General features: G+C 41.4%; 1 protein-coding gene across 1 annotated transcript; it reads right to left on the bottom strand.

Moving 5' to 3' along the window:
• Positions 1–209: 209 nt before the first annotated feature.
• hwa (huluwa) lies at positions 210–19057 on the bottom strand. Its single transcript, XM_028806025.2, has 3 exons — positions 17972–19057; positions 3537–3738; positions 210–843 (listed from the first exon to the last, which is right to left on the bottom strand). The coding sequence occupies exons 1-3, from the start codon at positions 18620–18622 to the stop codon at positions 674–676; spliced, it is 1023 nt and encodes a 340-aa protein (XP_028661858.1). The 5' UTR covers positions 18623–19057; the 3' UTR covers positions 210–673.
• Between the last annotated feature and the right edge of the window lie 1614 nt (positions 19058–20671).

The following is a 20671-nucleotide window of genomic DNA, read 5'->3' as shown; positions in this document are numbered from 1 at the left end:
TTTATTTTACAAAAATCTTTTTTCTTTACAGTATATAAAATATTTTACATATTGCATATGTTTTATATTTTGACACAATTGCTTTCACCAACTTTTAGACAATATTTCAAATAAGTCACCTACTACATTAATGAAAAAAAACCCCCTCATATTTCATGGAAGAGTGAAAAAAAACAAATCCGACATAAACATTATGTGAACATAATTACTAAATTATCACTGCTTTTGCCAATTTTCTGAAAATAAAACCGTGACGTTTTATGCAATTTAAATCCTATTTTTTTTTTTGTGCTCAACAAAAAATTCTTAATACTGAAAATCTCGCAGATCTGTTTTGCTATACAACTAAAGTGAGTGGCACAAAAGGAAAATATTTGTACTCGTATGAAATAAACAGAAAACTGTGAAAAGAAATGCAAACCTGTGACTGCGAACACACAATCAGATAGTTACAGAATAAATCAAAACTTCAAGTGACTGAAAAAGAACAGTGCCGGCAAAAACAAATACTCCATTGTTATTCCTAACGTATTGTACATCCTCTCAGTGACATCATATTTCTGCTTGTGTGAGTAGGTCCAACTGTGTGTGTGCTCTTCTGGTCCTCAAGTGTCACATTGTCCCAAGTGACAGTGCAGAATGTCACAACATAACACCTGTGATCCACGCACGGCTACACCCAGTACTGTTTAGTGCAGACGACGGGAAGTTGATGGTGCATCTGCTTTATCATGTGGTTGCGCTTCTTATAGTTTGGGTCATAGTAATCCCATTCTAGTCCTGATGCCCAGAGTGCATTGGCACAGCCTTCACTGTCCGATGATAAGATACGTAAAGAAATCCCTTAAAGAAAGAAGGAAACAAAAGGCAAATATTAAATCAATTTGAACGTTGTGTCTAGCAAATTACAAAAGCCATACACATACAGAGTACAGGGAGTTCATAAAATGAAGGAAATTGTGCCAGTCGTCTACGGCAAGCACAGTACGTGCCAGACCTAAACAGTAATAAAGCACACTAGATGCTATTTTGGTCAGTCTGATTGTTAATTAGCAAACAGGAACATTCAGCTTTTTATGGAAGCTCAATAAAAAATACACATATATACACCTACAAAACAAAAAGGGAATATTTCAAAGCGAGGGATTCTTTTCTATACCCACTGTACATACACATTACATCGTGACAAACAACACCCACCTCTCAAACACACACCAGAATAACTCAAAGAAAATATCTGACTTGGCTAATGATAAAAGAAGTCCCAGTCACAGTGACAATGGTGTACTACTGTAGGTACAATGGAGCCCCCCCTAGTGTTTCTTGACACACCCCTGCTGAATGATTTATTGTGTGAAAGTCCTCAGAGTGTCAGAGGGAGGATGTGCAGCGTTGTGCATAAAGGCACTCCGTTTCTCTCCTTTGCTACAACCTCGAGGGGTTCCACAGTGTGTCCTATAACTGAGCCTGCCCTTTTGAAGTGATGCTGCCACCACAGAGGAAAAACAAAAAAAATGCACTGGCCATCGCAGAGTTGTAGAATATATGAAGGATGTGCTTGGCGTGTGTGTTTGTGTGTGTGTGCCCTGCAGTGGGCTGGCACCCTGCCCAGGATTTGTTCCTGCCTTGCGCCCTGAGTTGGCTGGGATTGGCTCCAGCAGACCCCCGTGGCCCTGTGTTAGGATATAGCAGGTTGGACGATCACTGATTGAATGACTGACTATCTCTGTCTTTATCTACTAGGAAAAAAACGCCTGCTCTTCCCTCCCTTTCCTCTACAGATCCCAGTTTAGCTGGTCATTGATGTGGACCTCTAACTTGTAGCAGTGCACCATCACCACATCTACTCCAGACATAAATAAAAGACCAGTTGATTGGGTTTGTTAATGTTAAGCTGAAGACAATCATGTCTGCACCAAGAAACAAAGTTCTCCACCCAATTCCTTTCCTCGCTCTCTCTCTCTCACACCCTTTGTCAATCCCTTAAATGTGCGTTTAGGTCGCACACTGTAGTAACGCACCTGAGAAATCCCAAACACCTGTGACTATACTAATACAATCTACACTAGAGAATCCATTCCCGGGCTCCTGATTCCCGGGAATGAAACTGCTGTAATTCCCAGGGAAAAAGGGAACGGCCAAGCTCGCATATATATCTCGTGTAAAAGTGTAAAAATCGATCAAGAAATAACAGTTATAGTTGAAAATAATTAAGGTGGCGCCATTGCTGCAGCTTGCACTTCATCAGACAACAGCTTTGAACAGCAACTTGAAATTGCAATGCGTTAGTCTGTTGCATTCACTTTATCTGTGCCAAAAAACTTGCCATCACAGAATGATGACATGAAACTGGATGCATCAGTAAAAGCTGAAATGGCGGTGTTTCAGCGCAACGGCAAGCGCGGGTGTTGTTTAGAACAAGTGTATCAGTATCTGATGACTGTGGAGGCAGAGCGTGCTTTCTCAGCGGCTGGCGTACTTCTGCACAAAGGTGCGTTCTTGCCTGGACGACCATATGCTGGACACGTTAATAATAACGATAATAATTCATTACATTTATATAGTGCTTTTCTCAGTACTCAAAGCGCTATCCACACAGGGAGGAACTGGGAAGCGCACCTACGATCTTCCACAGTCTCCTTACTTCAAAGCAGCAGCACTACCACTGCGCCACCTGTGACGACGTTGTGCTTTCTACGCTCTTATTACCACAACTAAAGATACATGTACTTATATGACAGCATGAACTGCTTATAGATAAGGTTAGTCTTTTATTTGTGTCAACATATTGCAGCAGGTTTTATTAAAAATAAGTGTCGGTCGTTCTAAAACCGTTCACATGTGAGATGCATGTGCACTGTACACTGTGTCATCCCTGGGAGCCCGGGATTCCCGAATTCCTGGGAATGGATAAACCCGTCCTAATCTACACTCCTCAAAATATAACTGTAATAATACATCAAGTCTTCAAATACATTTAAATCATTAACTGAAACCGTTCCCAGTAATAGGTAATCTGGAGTTTTGTTTGTTTTTTCTGTCCACCCTGGCCATCGGACCTTATTCCTTTTCTATGTTAACTAATGTTGTTTTATTTTAATTTCTTATTTTGTCTGTTATTTTTCTTTTCTTCATTATGTAAAGCACTTTGAGCTACTTTTTGTATGAAAATGTGCTATATAAATAAATGTTGTTGTTCTAGGTGGATCGGTACTTGGCCTCAGGTTCACAGCCCCCTTAAACTTGGTACCACAATGAGAAATAACTCATAGGCTCCCTTTGCCCTGTCACCTCAGACCTCATGGCCCACAGTAGTTTGTGTGAAATGACTACATCTGTTGAAATACCTCCTGCTTTAACATTTCACATCACAAAATTTCACAGGACAAGCATCTTGCAGCTATAGGGCCTGATAAATATCTTGGTAAGTGGACTACGATTTTTGTTTTTTTTAATGTCCCAAATTGGAAACGTCTTTAAACATCAGACAAGACATAAAATCCGAGTGTAGTGTAAAAGAAGTGTTTATGTCTCACCTGCACTAGCTCCGAAGTCACTGTCCAAGCCCGGGCCCAGCGTGGACGCGTTACCCGAGTTGATGAACTGCGTCTCCTCGTGAGGAATGCTGCTTGCGTACTCAAAACGAATCGAGTCTACCGGACTCATGATGACAATATGTCTCTCGTTCTGCAGGCTCATTGTACTGCTCCTGCGCATACCCCTTCTTTTAGGTTTGTCCTAATTAAGATAACAATAATAACAAAATCATCACCTATTAAAAAAACGAGCATATATAACATTCCATAAACCTTTACTCTGCTTTACAAAGGTGTCTTACAGCCGACATTATTCAAAAGGAGATTAAAATCATTTTCTGAAAAGGAGGAGGTTGGGAACATGCGCTGACTACAGCGTGTTGCCGCACACCCACCACGTGGCAAACACACTCTAAAAATAATGATTACAGAAATGATGTTTTGGCGATAGGATGTCTTCAATAGGGGAACAAACAGAAATAAATACACCAACAGCAAGAAAACTCAGGTGACATGATGGATCCCGGGACCGGCTCTCAGTTCCCTGCCTGATAACTGTCTGTATCGTTACATATCACTTGTTATTCATTTGCGTTTTCTCAGTATTAACGTCTCCATCTACATCTCAAAATCATGCAGCTTGTATTGCTAACTTTACCCAAGTAAAGCTGCAGCCATAGTTCACATGTCTTGTTTAAGCAGACTAATATTGTATATCGTCACAGTGCGTGTAAAACATTAAGATTGTTCTATGGAGAAAAGCTGAGAAGGTGTCTGCCAATGGTGCAAAATTCCAATTACGGGGAACCTCGAAGAACATCACTGGGAAAGAGTAGTCGGTGGTCACAGCGGAGTCTGTTCACACAATCAGTGCTTGTATCTGGAACGTTGGCGGTTCAAAACCCGTTACTACTAGAAGGCCTTGAGCAGGGCCTTTAACCTGAAAATTGCTCTAAAGGTGTTGTACAAATACTGACCCTGCACTCTAACCCCTCAAAAGACAAATCAAAAAAATCAAAAGATAAATAAACTGACTGCATGGAGACCAACACATGACACGGATAACAGTGTGAAGTGAAACAGACAAAACAGCAAGCCCAGGTATCAAAATGCAGGTGCAGGTTACAAAGAATTCAAAGCAAGTTAGTATCAGGGTATAACTGGGGCCTAGTCCTAATTTAGCAGTACCCAAACAAAGTAGAAGATTGACTTTGAGTCGGTGAGATATAATACATTTATTGCCATCTTCTTATATAATACGGCTGTCCGTTTGTCTGTCCAGGATTTTAAATCACCCGTAGCTCGCAAACCGTTTGAACTATTGACCTGAAATTTGGTACACATATACTACGTGACGTCTACTGTCCGCTTTCAGGGTGATGACTGACCTCCAAGGTTATTCCTCTTTATATTTAATTTTCTTGTAGAATCAACTCTCGGCAGTGGCCAGCAGGGTGGCTATGCGGCGCATGCATACGGACACTATTCTCATCCCTACCACCTTCGCCGTCACTTCCTCATCCTCTTCAGATCTTAAATCATTGTTGAGGCAGATTGAACATTTAAGTGCCGGCTTAAGTGAAAAATTAAGGAAAATGTACTAAATAATTGTAACACAAACACTAACTTAATCAGTTTTAACGTGAAAAGATGCTGATGAAAGAAGAGAAGAAGCAGACCGCTAGGGTGAAGAAAAGAAGGGCTGCTCAGGAAACAGCAAGCACATTAACCTCTGAGCAAACGAATGAGAAACGTACAGAGAAAGAGGAGGAAAACAAGGAATACTCAAGTCAAGTGTATTCGTGCAGTGCACCGCTACTGGTAGTAAATAACTTCCAATGTGAAGGATGTTAGGAGAGCACAGGGTTGTACTTTTCCCCCAGTCTGGACAACTTAAGAGGATTTAATAATTATGGAAACAGAAAAAAAAAAACCCGTAAGGATTATCTGACATCTTAATTTTAATGAAGAAAATATCATGACCATCACAAGGAAAGGAGAAGAAATGCACAGACTGCATAGGATAATTAGAGGTCTGAGATGCAGGCCAGAAGTCTGTGAGAAGTGGGTGAAGTAGGAGGAGAGTCATGATAGGACAGATGGCTGAGTCAGTGAGATGAAGAGTGCAGACTAATGAAGTTATTTTGGAAATAAATGGAGAACTCGTGGCAGCACTAAACAGAACATCACAAGCTGGCTGCGTTGAAATTCTGTTTAAAGTCTTGGAAGACACTCTTGGATTTTTATTTTTCAATTACGGTATATGTATAAATAGGTGATCAGACTAGTTACAAAATAATTGAGGGAGCTGTCCTGTACTAAAGCAAACCAATGCATTCAATGTGTAAGACAGAGAGAGCTGAATTCTACAATTAATCATCTTCTTCTTTCGGCTGCTCCTGTCAGGGGTTGCCACAGCAGATCATCTTCTTCCATATCTTTCTGTCCCCTGTATCTCATTCTGTTACACCGACCACCTTCATGTCTTCTCTCACCACATCTATAAACCTTCTCTTAGGCCTTCCTCTTTTCCTCAAGTAATGAATGTTCAAAATGAAAGTATAAAAAGAGTTATTCCCAATAATGTAAAACAAGGTATTCTGACAACAGATACTGTAATTTAAAAAAAAAGTGCTATTTGTGGGGATGACATAAAATAAATCACAAAAGAATGAGATCTGTTTTTGTTTAATCAAGACAAGTGGGAATAAATATTAAAGGCATTTTTCAGCAAAGTTCTCTTACTTTTATAAATGAATTTCTCATTGATCTATAGGGGAAAAAACCCAAGGAGATAACATACGTAATTTGACAAATGAGAGGAGACCATTCAGCCCATCAAGGCTGTTTGTTTAGCTAACAGCTAAGCTGTCCTGATGTCTCCTCCAGATTCTTCTTAAAGGTTTTCAAAGTTTCTGCTTCAACTCCATGTCTCAGTAGTTTGTTTCAGAGTCCCACAACTCTTTGTCTAAAGTACTTCCAGACTTCAGTCCTAAATACACGTCCCCTTAATTTCCACTGATGTCCTCAAGTACGTGATTCATCCTGATTCTGCTTGATCAATACCTGTGAGGATTTTAATACCTGGATTAGGTCCCCATGCAGTTTCCTCTGTTTAAGAATAAAAAGATTTAATTCTCAGAGTCTGTCACAGACAAGAAAATCTCATGTCCTTGGTGAGATGTAACTGATTGACAAACAAACCACACGTTGACAGATGTGCCATCTTCTTGTGCACACCACACAATTATGGATATACCCTTTTCTTCAGCAAACTTAGTAAATAAAACGTTTACAGTGGTGGCACATGATGAACAGTCTGGACCATCATTGCCAGTTACATGTTCATGCAACCTAGAGCTCACCAAAGTGTAAAGTCAGCATGAACACTGCTTGGATGATGGAAACAGATTGAGAGTAGGGGCTTCCGATGAGACACTACTAGGCTTGCCTACATATTGCCCTGTAGGTATGATCGCCTCAGACTGATGTTCAGACATGGAGAAATTACCTATACCTTTTACATCCATCCATTATAAAGCTATTTAATCTAGTTCAGGGTCACGAAAGCCTGGGCCTGTATTTGACAGAAACCAACACTAGATTGGTGGCCAGTCCGTCCTCACTTCAAGTAATTTGAAAATATTTTGAGTCTGCAGATAAACTACTTTAAAGAAGTAGAGTCTTCATAATGTGCACAGAGTTCACATTAACATACCCCAAATTAAGCATCTCTGAAAAGGACTGCAAAATAAAGGAAAATCAATTTTAAGGCGGATACGAATATCAAAGAAAAAAGAAAAGGGATATTTGAAACAACTGCACCAATATGAACATAAATGATACAATACAAAGAATACCAGAAGACAACAGAGCATAAGAGAATGTGATAAATAAGAAGAGACCAGCCAACAAGCAAACTGTCCTGATATCTTCTTAAAGGCTGTCAAGGTTTCTGCTTCAACTACATGGATTGGTAGTTTGTTCCGGATTCCTAGATTGCCTATCTTGAATGTCAAAATTCTTTTGCTAAATAAGAAAGTTATTCAAAAATCATTCGAAATTATTCAAAAAAAATAAATATTATGAATCTGTCATATCTCTGTATTATATAAAAAAAAATTTAAAAAACTTGCAACGAGACGAGACTTTTTCCCGGGGACGAGACGTGATCGTTTGAACAGAGACAGAGACACTTTCACTTCCCGCGAGACGAACAGGTCACATCATACTTACAACCTTCCGACCCAAGTCCCATGATACACATGCAGAGCAGGTTAGAGATAATGGAAGTAGGAAAATTCGAAAATCTCCAAAAATGAGAGTAAAGATCGCAGGAGTGCAAACAATCTGAAAATATTACTCGGGGAAATAGCGGAACAGTGAAAAGAGATTCAGGTGTTGTACAGGCTTTTAAACGCTTGACGCTCCAAACGAAATGCAGATCATGCGGCACGCAGCAGCAGCAAGCGAACAGCTGATCGAGCAAAAGAGGAGGTGATAAAAACAACTGTTACTTGTTTCCCATTGTATCGCCATTTAAGAGGGGTTTTGAGGAGAGGCGGCCGCTGGCAGGGGGAGGAATGGATTGGCGAGTGAAGCGAGCGAGGGGCAAAGCCCCCTAGTGACTTAAAAGAAAAGTGTCATAAACATTAGTCAGAAGCACACATTACTCAAGGATTCAAAATCATCTAAATACAAGATAAATAAGAAAATATACAACAACAAAAAAAACGAAAGATCAACATTTTTGAAATAAATGAAAATAGGCTTAGTATTTTTATGGTAATACTAATGAAGAATCAACCAATTATTTTCTGTTTGTATTTTACACTCTTGCTGGACAAATATTGCCTACCTGACAATATGTTACAATTTAATTATTAAAAACAACTAATCTATCATAAGGTTAGCAAAAGTAAATAGTCAAGGGTTTAAACATCACGGAGACACGCATCTGAAAAGACAGATCTGACTTAAAGGTCTACAGCACAGTAGTTACTAAAGGCTTGAATCCAGGTGGCTCTGGGCCTTCAATTCCAACTCAGCCACTGACTGACTCATAATGAGTCATTTGACCTCATTTTACTTCATCCTACAGAAGAGACATGGAAACAAAAGTTCTTCTTGAAGTACTAATGTACTTTTCATAAAATGCTTTTCAATCAGTTTATGGACAACAAAGGTTGGTGTTGAGAAAGAAAAAAAAACTGGAACAATATGTACAGCACATTTTCACGGCCACATCAAATTACCCGATAGAAGCCTTAGCTCTGCAGTGCACATACTGTATGTATTACCATGAATTGGGCACATTATGTCTTTTGCAGTTTTTTAATGAAAGATATGGCCTAATTCAATTACTTTAGTGATACTTTCCTGTCAGAATGACTCGTGGTGGGTGGCTTTCTCCTTTGTCTGTTCCCTGTACCATCACTGCAATTTTGACTTCTTTGCAGTGTTTTGGAGATCTAACAGATTTCTGTAGATCATTGTAACACACTGATAATAGTTCAAGTAAGAAATACAGTGGTGTAAATTGAAACTCAGCATAATCTTCTGCATGGCAAAAGATTTGTACACCTATTTATCCAATCAGTATTTTTAATGTGAACTCTTATGCTGTAACAATACATTTCCAAAGTCAACAGGTGGCACTGTGGTAACACTACTGCCTCACAGTAAGGAGATCGTGGGTTCACATCCTGGGTCCTCCCTGTGTGGTAGCACAGTGAGAAAAGCACTATGTAAATGTAATTAATTATTATTATTATTATTAAACTAAACCATTTTCTGTAGATATTTAACTGAAGAAGAAAAACTGAAAGGCTAGTTTCTGCATATGTATTCTAGCCCTGGGCAGCATGGTGGCACTGTGGTAGCGCTGCTGCCTTGCAGTTAGGAGACCAGGGTTCGCTTCCCGGGTCCTCCCTGTGTGGAGTTTGCATGTTCTCTCCGTGTCTGCGTGGGTTTCCTCCCACAGTCCAAAGACATGCAGGTTAGGTGCATTGGCAATCCTAAATTGTACCTAGTGTGTGCGCCCTGTGGTGGGCTGGCGCCCTGCCCGGAGTTTGTTTCCTGCCTTGCGCCATGTGTTGGCTGGGATTGGCTCCAACAGACTCCCGTGACCCTGTAGTTAGGATATAGCGGGTTGGATAACGGATGGATGGATATTCTAGCCCTACATATTCATACTTTGTCAAGAACACTTTTGTAGCAATAACAGCCTAAATTCTTTTGGGGTAGGTATATCCCAGTTTTGCACATTGTTCAGTAGTGATTTTTTGCCTATGTTCTAGGCAGAATTTATTGAGATTCTCTAGCTTGGTGGGATGGCACCTCTGGACAGCAGGTTTCAAATAATGCTACAGATTCTCAATAGATTCTCAATTGTACGTCATGCGTACAATTCAAACTAAAACATGGCATACGGACAAAAATGGAAATGTGTGTATGCACAAAAAAAATTCAGATGCATAAAACTTTGCATAAGGAAAGTTCCACACACTTCCCCTTTATAAACCCCAATCAATGTGAATTTCAACACACATGCATGCACCTACAGCCCCGCCCCAACTCCTCCCAGAATTTCATGTACTTGAATATGCAAATCAACATAACTAGGCCCTTCTGTTCACTGTTTTGTTAAAAGACAATGGTAAAAGCATGTGTAAAAAAGAAGAATTTCACTGAATGCAAAGTGGAGGTCTTACTCAGTGAAGTGGAGGCAAGGATAAACATTATTTGGTGGCTTAGGCAGTGGTATGAGCAACAAAGGGAAACTATTGGAGTGGCACTCAAAAGTTCAAGTTCAGAAAGTTGTACAGTGCCCGAAATAAAAAAAGAAGTGGTCAGATGTCAAAGTGGACGTAAAAAGGCGAGTGTCTGAGTGTCATACGGAAGCATATTAGAGCCACAGAGAAGAAAAGAAAGAAAGAAAAAAAGAAAAACACAGGGACACAGTGATGAAAACAGGTCTATGTTGTGAATAAAGTCGAAATGTTGACTTTAATCTTGTAGTTTATTCTGTCATTAACTTAGAATGTCGTAAACGTCCTCTTAAAATTGATGTACAATTTACTAGAGTTTCTCAAACCCCATCATAACTAAAGTAGCACATTAAATGCTTTGGATTCTAGGTGTTCCCCGACCCAGTCATTAATCGCTACGTGCTTTTTAAATTGGCTTTCTCTTACACGGACAAGAGCCCACAGGCAATGATCGCCACACAGAATACATTATGTTCATGAGATTACAGCTCTCTGAACATTTTAGAATACTAAGATGTACACTTGATATCATTTTCATGATGAAATGTATTAACACATGTATGAAACGTGGAGTACATGGAGGCGCAGCGGTAGCAGTGAGCCGGCGACCCCTCCAGGGACTGTTCTGGGATGGAATAATTATTGCATCAGTATTGTCTCAGTGTCAAATGCACCAACCCCCAAATCCTGTCCTTCCGTTTTCTTTCTCCAAGTAACTACACAATAAGCGTCTATAATAAATGTTAAACCAGCTGTAAGTGTAGAATCTTCAAAACTTTTAAAGGAACATTGAAAAATCTTCATTATACATGTTTAATTATTCCATCCATCCAGGATCGTGCCAGACCCAGGAAGCATACAGCGTGAAGAAGGAAGAATCCTTGGACAGGGCGCCAGCTCATCGCTACTACTGTACCACCGTGCCCCCCACATGTTTAATTAATAACAGTATATATTATTTAAATAAGTTAATAATTTATCTGTAAAATATAATATACATACTTTACTGCATTGTGTCATAAAAATGATATCAAGTATACGTCTTGGTATTCTAACAGCACTACAGCTCCAAGAGGAAAACTCTTGGAAATCTAAATTGACTCTGTAAATACGCGCCATCTTCTACTGAATTGAGTTCCTTTATTGTTATTGAATGGTACAAGGCAGATTCAAAATATACAATATGAAAGCATAAGTACAATATACATGTACATATAGTGCAGAAGGGTGGCACGGTGGTGGGTAGCGCTGCTGCCTCGCAGTTAGGAGACCTGGGTTTGCTTCCCGGGTCCTCCCTACGTCTGCGTAGGTTTCCTCCGGGTACTCCGGTTTCCTCCCACAGTCCAAAGACATGCAGGTTAGGTGCATTAGCGATTCTAAATTGTCCCTAGTGTGTGCTTGGTGTGTGTCTGTGTGTGCGCCCTGTCCAGGGTTTGTTTCCTGCCATACGCCCTGTGCTGGCTGGGATTGGCTCCAGCAGACCCCCGTGACCCTGTAGTTAGTATATATTGGGTTGGATAATGGATGGATGAATATAGTGCAGATGGTTCAAGAAGTGGCTCAGGTTATGCAATGTTACAGTTGTAGTGCAAATTTACAGTGTGGAAATTGTAATTTTAAGTACAAGCAGTTCTACTTGATGAACTGAATGAGTACGTTTATAGCTCTTGGGTTGAAACTGTTTCTGAGCCTCCAGGTCCATGCAAGAAAGGCTCTGAAGTGTTTGCTGGATGGGAGATGTTTGAACAGACTGTGGCATGGCTGAGTGGAATCCATGCAGATGCTGGTGGCTTTATGTGCAGCATGTGCTATAAATCTCCTCCAGGACTGGAAGCTGTATCCCAATAATCCTGATGCCCCAGGGCTTTGGCTTGGCCATTCCAGAACATTCACCTTTCTGTTTTTGAGCCATTCCTTTCTTTAGCAGGTGGCAAATAATAATGTGCATGATAGTTGGAAATTACTTTTCAACTGAGTAATTTAAAATATTTTACTGTAACTGTAGCCTGACTTGGTTAGTTATCTAGCTCGGGCAACACATGTTACTCGTATAAGTCGTACACAGCCTTAGTTAAGTGTGTAAACTACTTAAAAAATACTTACGGTACAACACCCTAGTACAGTACTACAAAAATACTTAAGTAATTTAGTTTTTCAGAATGGGTTGTAAATTCTCAAAATGGCTTGCTGATGGGGATTTTGATTTAAATACCCGGTAACCCTGATTGACATTTTGTAAGGCAGCATCAAGCTAACATATTATTGCACAGCATTTTTAAAACTACTCCAAATACTGGTTGTAAAAAATGACAACCATATTTTTCATTTTGGCAACCAAAAGTTGATGCTTGCAACCACTTTGCTGCACCCCTATGGCATCTGGCACCTTGACTTTTAAGAGTGTCGGGCAACACAGTTTACTTACACAAGTGACAAAACCTTTCTTTACAATAGAACAGTGGTTCGTTTTTTCAGTCGTGTAAATACTTTAGAAATTATTTTTTCAGAAAGGGGAGAAATTTGGCCTGCTGGTAGGTGTGTGGGTTGGGGCATTTTGACTGAAGTTCTTGGCAAACCTGACTGAAACAATGTAAAATAGCAGCAAGCTGACAGTTTATTGCATTGCATTTTAAATGTACTCTTAATATAGGCTGTTAAAAATGACAACCATATTTTCCATTCTGACCACTAAAATGTGATGCTTGGCAGCCATACCACATGCACTTCAGAACAGGTCACTCAACTGAAGGTATGCATATTTGGGCCTGGCCAGTACTTGGATGGGAGACCAACCAGGGAAAAAGCTTGGGTTGCTGCTGGAAGAGGTGTTGGTGATGCCAGCAGGGAGCTCCTACCCTGTGGTCCAAATGTGGATCACAATGCCCCAGTGCAGTGACAGGGGGCACTGTGCTGTACAAATGGTGCAGTCCTTCAGATGAGACATAAAACCGAGGTCCTGACTCTGTGTGGTCATTAAAGATCCAAGGGTATCCTTTGTAAAGAGCAGGGTGTATTGCCCTCCATGGCAATAGTCATTCTGCCCCCTAATCATCCCGTCTCCGACGGGCTAACTAACTCTCACCACCTAACAGTAATGTGTGGTGAGCATATTGGCGCAAAATTAGCTGCCGTCGCATCATCCAGATGGATGCTGCACATTAGTGGTGGTTGAAGTGGTTCCCCACTCACTGTGTAAAGCACTTTGAGTACCTTGAAAAACGTTATATAAATGTAATTAATTATAATTATTATTATTAAAAATTTGTGTTGAGCCCTGTAAAACCAGGAACTCATTGGTATTTCACAAATCTGTTATCATCATCTGTTTATAGAGTCTGTTACAGATCTACAGATCTAAATAAATAAAGAATTCTTTCTAGAACCTTCATATGGATGTGGTTGCCCCAATGGCGTCACTCAGTAGGATTACTTTGGAACCTTGATTTTTAAAAGTACCAGGTGCCATAGTTTACAATTGAATGGTGTTTCATCTGTTTCAGTTATGTAAATTACTAAATAATACTTTATAAATTCATTTTTTAAAAAGGGAGGGTTGGCATGTTGATGTGGGGGATTTTGACAGAAGTTCCTGGCCACCCTGACTGAAAAGCTGTAAAGGAGCAGAAAGCATGGTGTTTTTAAAAATGAATCCAAATACAGGTTGCATAAAATGACAACCAACTTTTCCATTTTGGCAACTAAAAGTTGATGCTTAGCAACCACTTACTTTTAAAGTTGGTGCTGAGCCCTGCAAAACCAGGAACTCATTAGTATTTCTCAAATGTGTTAATTTTGGAGCCAGTTACAGATCTGCAGATTGCAACAAATAAAGAATTCTTTCTGGAACACTCATGTGGATGATTCATTTGGGAACCCGAAATGGTCCCCCCCCCAGTGGCATCACTCTGAAAGGACCACTTTGGCACCTTGATTTTGAAGAGTACTGGGCAACATAATTTACTTGTACAATTGACAAATCCTTTCTTTACAACAAAAGACTGCTCCATTTTTTTCAATCGTGTCAACTTTACAAATTAATTTTTCAGGAAGGCGGGGGAGTTGGCATGTTGAGGTGGGGGATTTTGACGGAAATTCCTGGCCAACCTGACTGAAAAGCTGTAAAGGAGCAGAAAGCTGACATGTTATTTGCATGGCATTTTACCACGATTTATATTAACTTATCCTGTTTGTTGTCTGGTACAAATCATGTAATCCAATATTTATTGTAATCGATACTTCCTATTGTCCAAATGACTTGAAATTTTGCAGACTTACTCACTTCCGATGACAATACATGAATCAATAATCAGTTTCACTAATTGATCAATTACTCCATGTTAATTCATCCATCCATCCACCCATCTTCCAACCCGCTGAATCCGAACACAGGGTCACAGGGGTCTGCCGGAGCCAATCCCAGCCAACACAGGGCACAAGGCAGGGAACCAATCCCGGGCAGGGTGCCAACCCACCGCAGTCCATGTTAATTAAGAAATGAAATTTTCATATGAAGAATAGTTCAAGATTTCACCAGTAGATGGCGGTAGTAACGGATAGAATTAAAACAAACCCAAGACTAAAAAGTTGAAAATAATATATATATAAAAAATACATTTTAAAAACCACGCTTATATTAAGTTAAAAAGTGTAGTAGAAAGTTAAAAAAAAAAAAAAAGTCTCTCATACATTACTTGTAAAATAAAAGCGTGGGTGTTTTGAAGTGTTTTTTGAATGTTGATTGATGAAAAGTGCCCACGCTTTTATTTTACGATTGATGTATGAGAGACTTATTTTTCAACTTTTTACTACACTTTTTAACTTAATATAAGCGTGGTTTTTAAAAAGTATTTATATATTTAAAAATTACGACAAATATGGGTTGTAAAAAATGTGGTAAATCCTTTCTTTACAACTCAAGGCTGTGCCATTGTTTCAATTGTTTCAACTACTAGACACAAATTTAGAAATAAATTTATCAGAAAAAGGGGGGGAATGCTTGCTGATGGGGGGGGGGGGGTTTGACTGAAGTTCCTGGCCATCCTGACTGAAACTCTTTAAAACAGCAGCAAGCTGACATGTTATTGCATAGCCATTTAAAAATGACTCCAAATATTGGTTGTGAAAAATGACAACCAAATGTTCCATTTTGGCAACTAAACTTTGATGCTTGCCAACCTCATACTTTTTAACTTTGTGCTGTTCCCAGCAAAACCAGGAATTCATTAATATTTCACAAATTTGTTAATTTTATACCCACTAACAGATCTGCATATCAAACCAAGTAATGAATTCTTTCTGGAACCTTCATGTGGATGTTTCATTTGGGGAATCAAAAATGTTTCCCCTGGTGGTGTCACCCTGACGGATCACTTTGGAACCTTGATTTTGAAGAGTGTTGCGCAACATCATTTTCTTGTACAAGTGACAGATCTTTTCTTTACGACCCCTCCAGGGACTGTTCCATTTTTCAATCATGTCAACTATACATGATTATGTCAACTGTAAGAATTATGTTTCTGGACTTCTCTAGCGCCTTCAACACAATCCAACCTCTGCTCCTTAGGGACAAGCTAACAGAGATGGGAGTAGATTCATACCTGGTGGCATGGATCGTGGACTATCTTACAAACAGACCTCAGTATGTGCGTCTCGGGAACTGACATTGTGGTCAGCAACACAGGAGCGCTGCCAGGGACTGTACTTTCTCTGGTCCTGTTCAGCCTATATACATCGGACTTCCAATACAACTCGGAGTCCTGCCACGTGAAAAAGTTCGCTGACAACACTGCTATCGTGGGCTGCATCAGGAGTGGGCAGGAGGAGGAGTATAGGAACCTAATCAAAGACTTTGTTAAATGGTGCGACTCAAACCACCTACAACTGAACACCAGCAAAACCAAGGAGCTGGTGGTGGATTTTAGGAGGACCAGACCCCTCATGGACCCCGTGATTATCAGAGGTGACTGTGTGCAGATGGTGCAGACCTATAAATACCTGGGAGTGCAGCTGGATGATAAATTGGACTGGACTGCCAATACTGATTCTCTGTGCAAGAGAGGACACAGTCGACTATACTACCTTAGAAGGCTGGCGTCCTTCAACATCTGCAATAAGATGCTGCAGATGTTCTATCAGACGGTTGTGGTGAGCGCCCTCTTCTACGCGGTGGTGTGCTGGGGAGGCAGCATAAAGAAGAAGGACGCCTCACGCCTGGACAAACTGGTGAGGAAGGCAGGCTCTATTGTTGGCATGGAGCTGGAAAGTTTGACATCCGTGGCAGAGCGACGGGTGCTGAGCAGGCTCCTGTCAATCATACAGAATCCACTGCATCCACTAAACAGGATCATCTCCAGACAGAGGAGCAGCTTCAGCGACAGACTGCTGTCACTGTCCTGCTCCACTGACAGACTGAGGAGATCGTTCCTCCCCCACACTATGCGACTCTTCAATTCCACCCGGGGGGTAAATATTAACATATACAAAGTTATTGTCTGTTATACCTGCATTGTTATCACTCTTTAATGTAATATTGTTTCCTTATCAGTATGCTGCTGCTGGAGTATGTGAATTTATCTATCTAGTTAACTACTAAACACAACTTCAGAAATTAATTTTTCAGAAAAGCAGGGGAGATTGGCATGTTGATGTAGGGGATTTTGATGGATGTTCTTGGCCACCATGACTGAAATGCTCTAAAGTGAATTTAAAGTGAAATGCTCTATGTGAATTTCCCCTTGGGATTAATAAAGTATCTATCTATCTAAAGGAGCAGAAAGCTGACATGTTATTGCATGGCATTTTTAAAAATGACTCCAAACATGGGCTGAAAAAATGACAACCAACTTTTCCATTTTGGCAAGTAAAAATTGATGCTTAGCAACCACTTACTTTTAAAGTTGGTGCCGGGACGTGCAAAACCAGGAACTCATTTGAATTTCACATATTTGTTAATTTTGGTGCCAAGTTACAGATCTGCAGATCGCAACAAATAAAGAATTCGGTACTTGTGTACTAAATGGACGGCTAGTATCCTTTTCTTTTATCGTGACGCAAATCGGATTTTCGTTTTTTAACATTAGGCACCCAAAGGGGACATTAATATTAGGGACCTATAGGCAACTATGCTCCGCCCCCACTAAGTTTAAGGTTAATATTTGTGGTTGGGGTAGGTCAGTCTAATAATTTAAACTCCAAAAATTAAGCAACCGGAGTGCCTCCCCCACGGAGACCAACACTACTGTCCGTTTAGTACATAAGTACCAAATTCTTTCTGGAACCTTCATGGGTATGTTTCATTTTTGAACCCAAAATGGTCCCACCCACCACCACCCTCAGGACATCACTCTGAAGGCCCACTTTGGCACCTTGATTTTGAAAAGTCTTTGGCAGCATAGTTTACTTGTACAAGTGACAGATCTTTTCTTTATAACAGAAGACTGCTCCATTTTTCAATCGTGTCAACTACTAAAGACAACTTTAAGAATTAATTTTTCAGAAGGGGGGGATTCTGACTGACATTCCCAGCAACCCTTAAAGTAGCACCAAGCTGACATGTTATTGCGTAACGTTTTTTAAAATGACTCCAAATACAGGCTGTTAACAAATTTTCACAAAGGGGGTGACCTCCTTGCTGCTCGTGACTGCAGTGTCTGCCAACCTACTCACCCGATGCGGCGGTGGCGGTAGTGGCAGCGGGACCGCCGGAGAATTCGGCGGCACCCTCTGTGCCCGCTCCACCTCTGAGTCGCTTGAGCCTATTGGGATTCCCTGCATGAGCACACGTCGCCATTCGGCTGAACTGTGGGTGTACGCGCTGGTTCGTTGAGGCAGTTCGGCTCTGGTGGTGGACGCCGTAGTAGACATGGCGGCCAGGATGGTGCTGGGCGGTCTGAACGATGCCGAGCCGTCCCCGGCGGTTCCGTCCGGTTTGTAGGTCCTCCCGGCTGCGCCGGACTGGCGACTGGGGGGCTGTTGCAGGGTATTGAACGCTGACGCAGGCAGTACGTGGCCAGCTCCAGGCCCCGGGCCAGGTGGTGGGACGCTCTCATGGTTGGGAAACGACGGCGTCTCGGACACTTTGTAGTCTTCATCTTGCTGCACGCCGCTGTCCGAGGACTGTGAGGAGGTGCTCCTGGGGCGCCGTCGCCTGCGGCATTTCCTCCGGTAGCCCCGCAGCTTCAAGAGCAGAGTGATGCAGTGCAGGACAAGCAGCAGGACGACACAGGGTAGGAGCAGCGCGAGGAGGAGAGTCGCGTGGGTCACCGGCAGCCTGTCGTCCAGGATCGGCGCGGAGGCGGAAGGCACCACTAGAGACATGGCGTTGGTCCGGTTCACAATTTTAGTAGCATCCGGTAAGCGTGGGAAAAAATAAAATATCTGTTAAAAGAAACGATAAAACACAACTTCGACAGTTCCTCCAACTTCTACTGTCTGGCTAGGCCACCCGTACTCGCGTTTTCAGCGGGGATCTGTCGATTTCCGAAGCGGGGAGCTGGAAGTCAATTAATGCCGACTCTTCGTTCGACTTGACATTGAGATCCAAGACGGCAGGCGAGTACTCTTAAAAAGGACACGTTTTACAGTTAAAAAAGATCGGTTTTCATCAGCATAAACGTTTTTATGCGTTTTTATATTTCAAAACCGAATTGCAAACCTAACATGCGTGTTTTGAGTTATTTAACGTCTTTCCCCATAATTGCACAGTTGAAACGCTACAGTGGGGCGCGCAGCTGTCTTACAAAAATGAAGTATATTTCAGTGTACCCAAAAGCTGAGGTCATATCTTTCAATATAAAGTAACGTACTTAAAATACTTATTTTGTAGAGTTATATGTAGTGAAAAGTCAAGCAAAATGCCCCCCTTTTATTGGCTAACTAAAAAGATTACAATATGCAAGCTTTCGAGGCAACTCAACCCCCTTCTTTAGGCTGAGATTGAATACATTTACATCTCGATTGGGGCCTTGTTCAAAAAGCGGAAGCCATCTCCTTCTTGTTGTTTGTTTTAGACTGGCCTACCAGTACTATAAAACCCTGAACTTAAGGTTCGTGGGGGGTAAGGATAGATACATAGATACTTTATTAATCCCAATGGGAAATTCACATTCTCCAGCAGCAGCATAATGATACAATAAATAATATTAAATTAAAGAATGATAATAATGCAGGTGAAAAACAGACAATAACTTTGTATAATGTTAAATGTTAACGTTTACACCCCTGGGTGGAATTGAAGAGTTGCATAGTTTGGGGGAGGAACGATCTCCTCAATCTGTCAGTGGAGCAGGACAGTGACAGCAGTCTGTCGCTGAAGCTGCTCTTCTGTCTGGAGATGATACTATTTAGTGGATGCAGTGGATTCTCCATAATTGATAGGAGCCTGCTGAGCGCCCTTCGCTCTGCCACAGATGTTAAACTGTCCAGCTCCATGCCTACAATAGAGCCTGCCTTCCTCACCAGTTTGTCCAGGCGTGAGGCGTCTTTCCTCTTAGTGCTACCTCCCCAGCACAGCACCACATAGAAGAGGGCGCTTGCCACAACTGTCTGATAGAACATCTGCAGCATCTTATTGCAGATGTTGAAGGACGCCAACCTTCTAAGGAAGTATAGTCGGCTCTGTCCTTTCTTGCACAGAGCATCAGTATTGGCAGTCCAGTCTAATTTATCATCCAGCTGCACTCCCAGATATTTATAGGTCTGCACCATCTGCACACAGTCATCTTTGATGATCACGGGGTCCATGAGGGGTCTGGGCCTCCTAAAATCCACCACCAACTCTTTGGTTTAGCTGGTGTTCAGTTGTAGGTGGTTTGAGTCGCACCATTTAACAAAGTCATTGATTGGGTCCCTATACTCATCCTCCAGCCCATTCCTGATGCAGCCCACGATAGCAGTGTCATCAGCGAACTTTTGCACATGGCAGGACTCCAAGTTGTATTGGAAGTCCGATGTATATAGGCTGAACAGGACCGGAGAAAGTACAGTCCCTTGTGGTGCTCCTGTGTTGCTGACCACAATGTCAGACGTGCAGTTCCCAAGACGCACATACTGAGGTCTGTCTTTAAGATAGTCCATGATCCATGCCACCAGGTATGAATCTACTCCCATCTCTGTCAGCTTGTCCCTAAGGAGCAGAGGTTGGATTGTGTTGAAGGCGCTAGAGAAGTCTAGAAACATAATTCTTACAGCACCACTGCCTCTGTCCAAGTGAGAGAAGGATCGGTGTAGCATATAGATGATGGCATCCTCCGCTCCCACCTTCTCCTGATATGCAAACTGCAGAGGGTCAAGGACGTGTTGAACCTGTGGCCTAAGGTGGTGAAGCAACAGCCTCTCCATGGTCTTCATCACATGTGATGTCAGAGC

This window comes from Erpetoichthys calabaricus, chromosome 7 (assembly GCF_900747795.2).
Source record: "Erpetoichthys calabaricus chromosome 7, fErpCal1.3, whole genome shotgun sequence".
In the NCBI taxonomy this organism is placed as follows: domain Eukaryota; kingdom Metazoa; phylum Chordata; class Cladistia; order Polypteriformes; family Polypteridae; genus Erpetoichthys; species Erpetoichthys calabaricus.
The sequence above is the reverse complement of the archived record's forward strand: the minus strand, read 5'-3'. Positions and strand labels throughout refer to the sequence as shown.

What these genes read in the sequence shown, in the direction of transcription:
- hwa (XM_028806025.2), bottom strand. Translation starts at nt 18,622, where the DNA reads ATGTCTCTAGTGGTGCCTTCCGCCTCCGCGCCGATCCTGGACGACAGG. An exon ending in TACCGCCACCGCCGCATCGG is followed by an intron (nt 3,739 to 17,971) that starts GTGAGTAGGTTG and finishes TATCTTAATTAG; the next exon opens with GACAAACCTAAAAGAAGGGG. An exon ending in TGACTTCGGAGCTAGTGCAG is followed by an intron (nt 844 to 3,536) that starts GTGAGACATAAA and finishes TCTTTCTTTAAG; the next exon opens with GGATTTCTTTACGTATCTTA.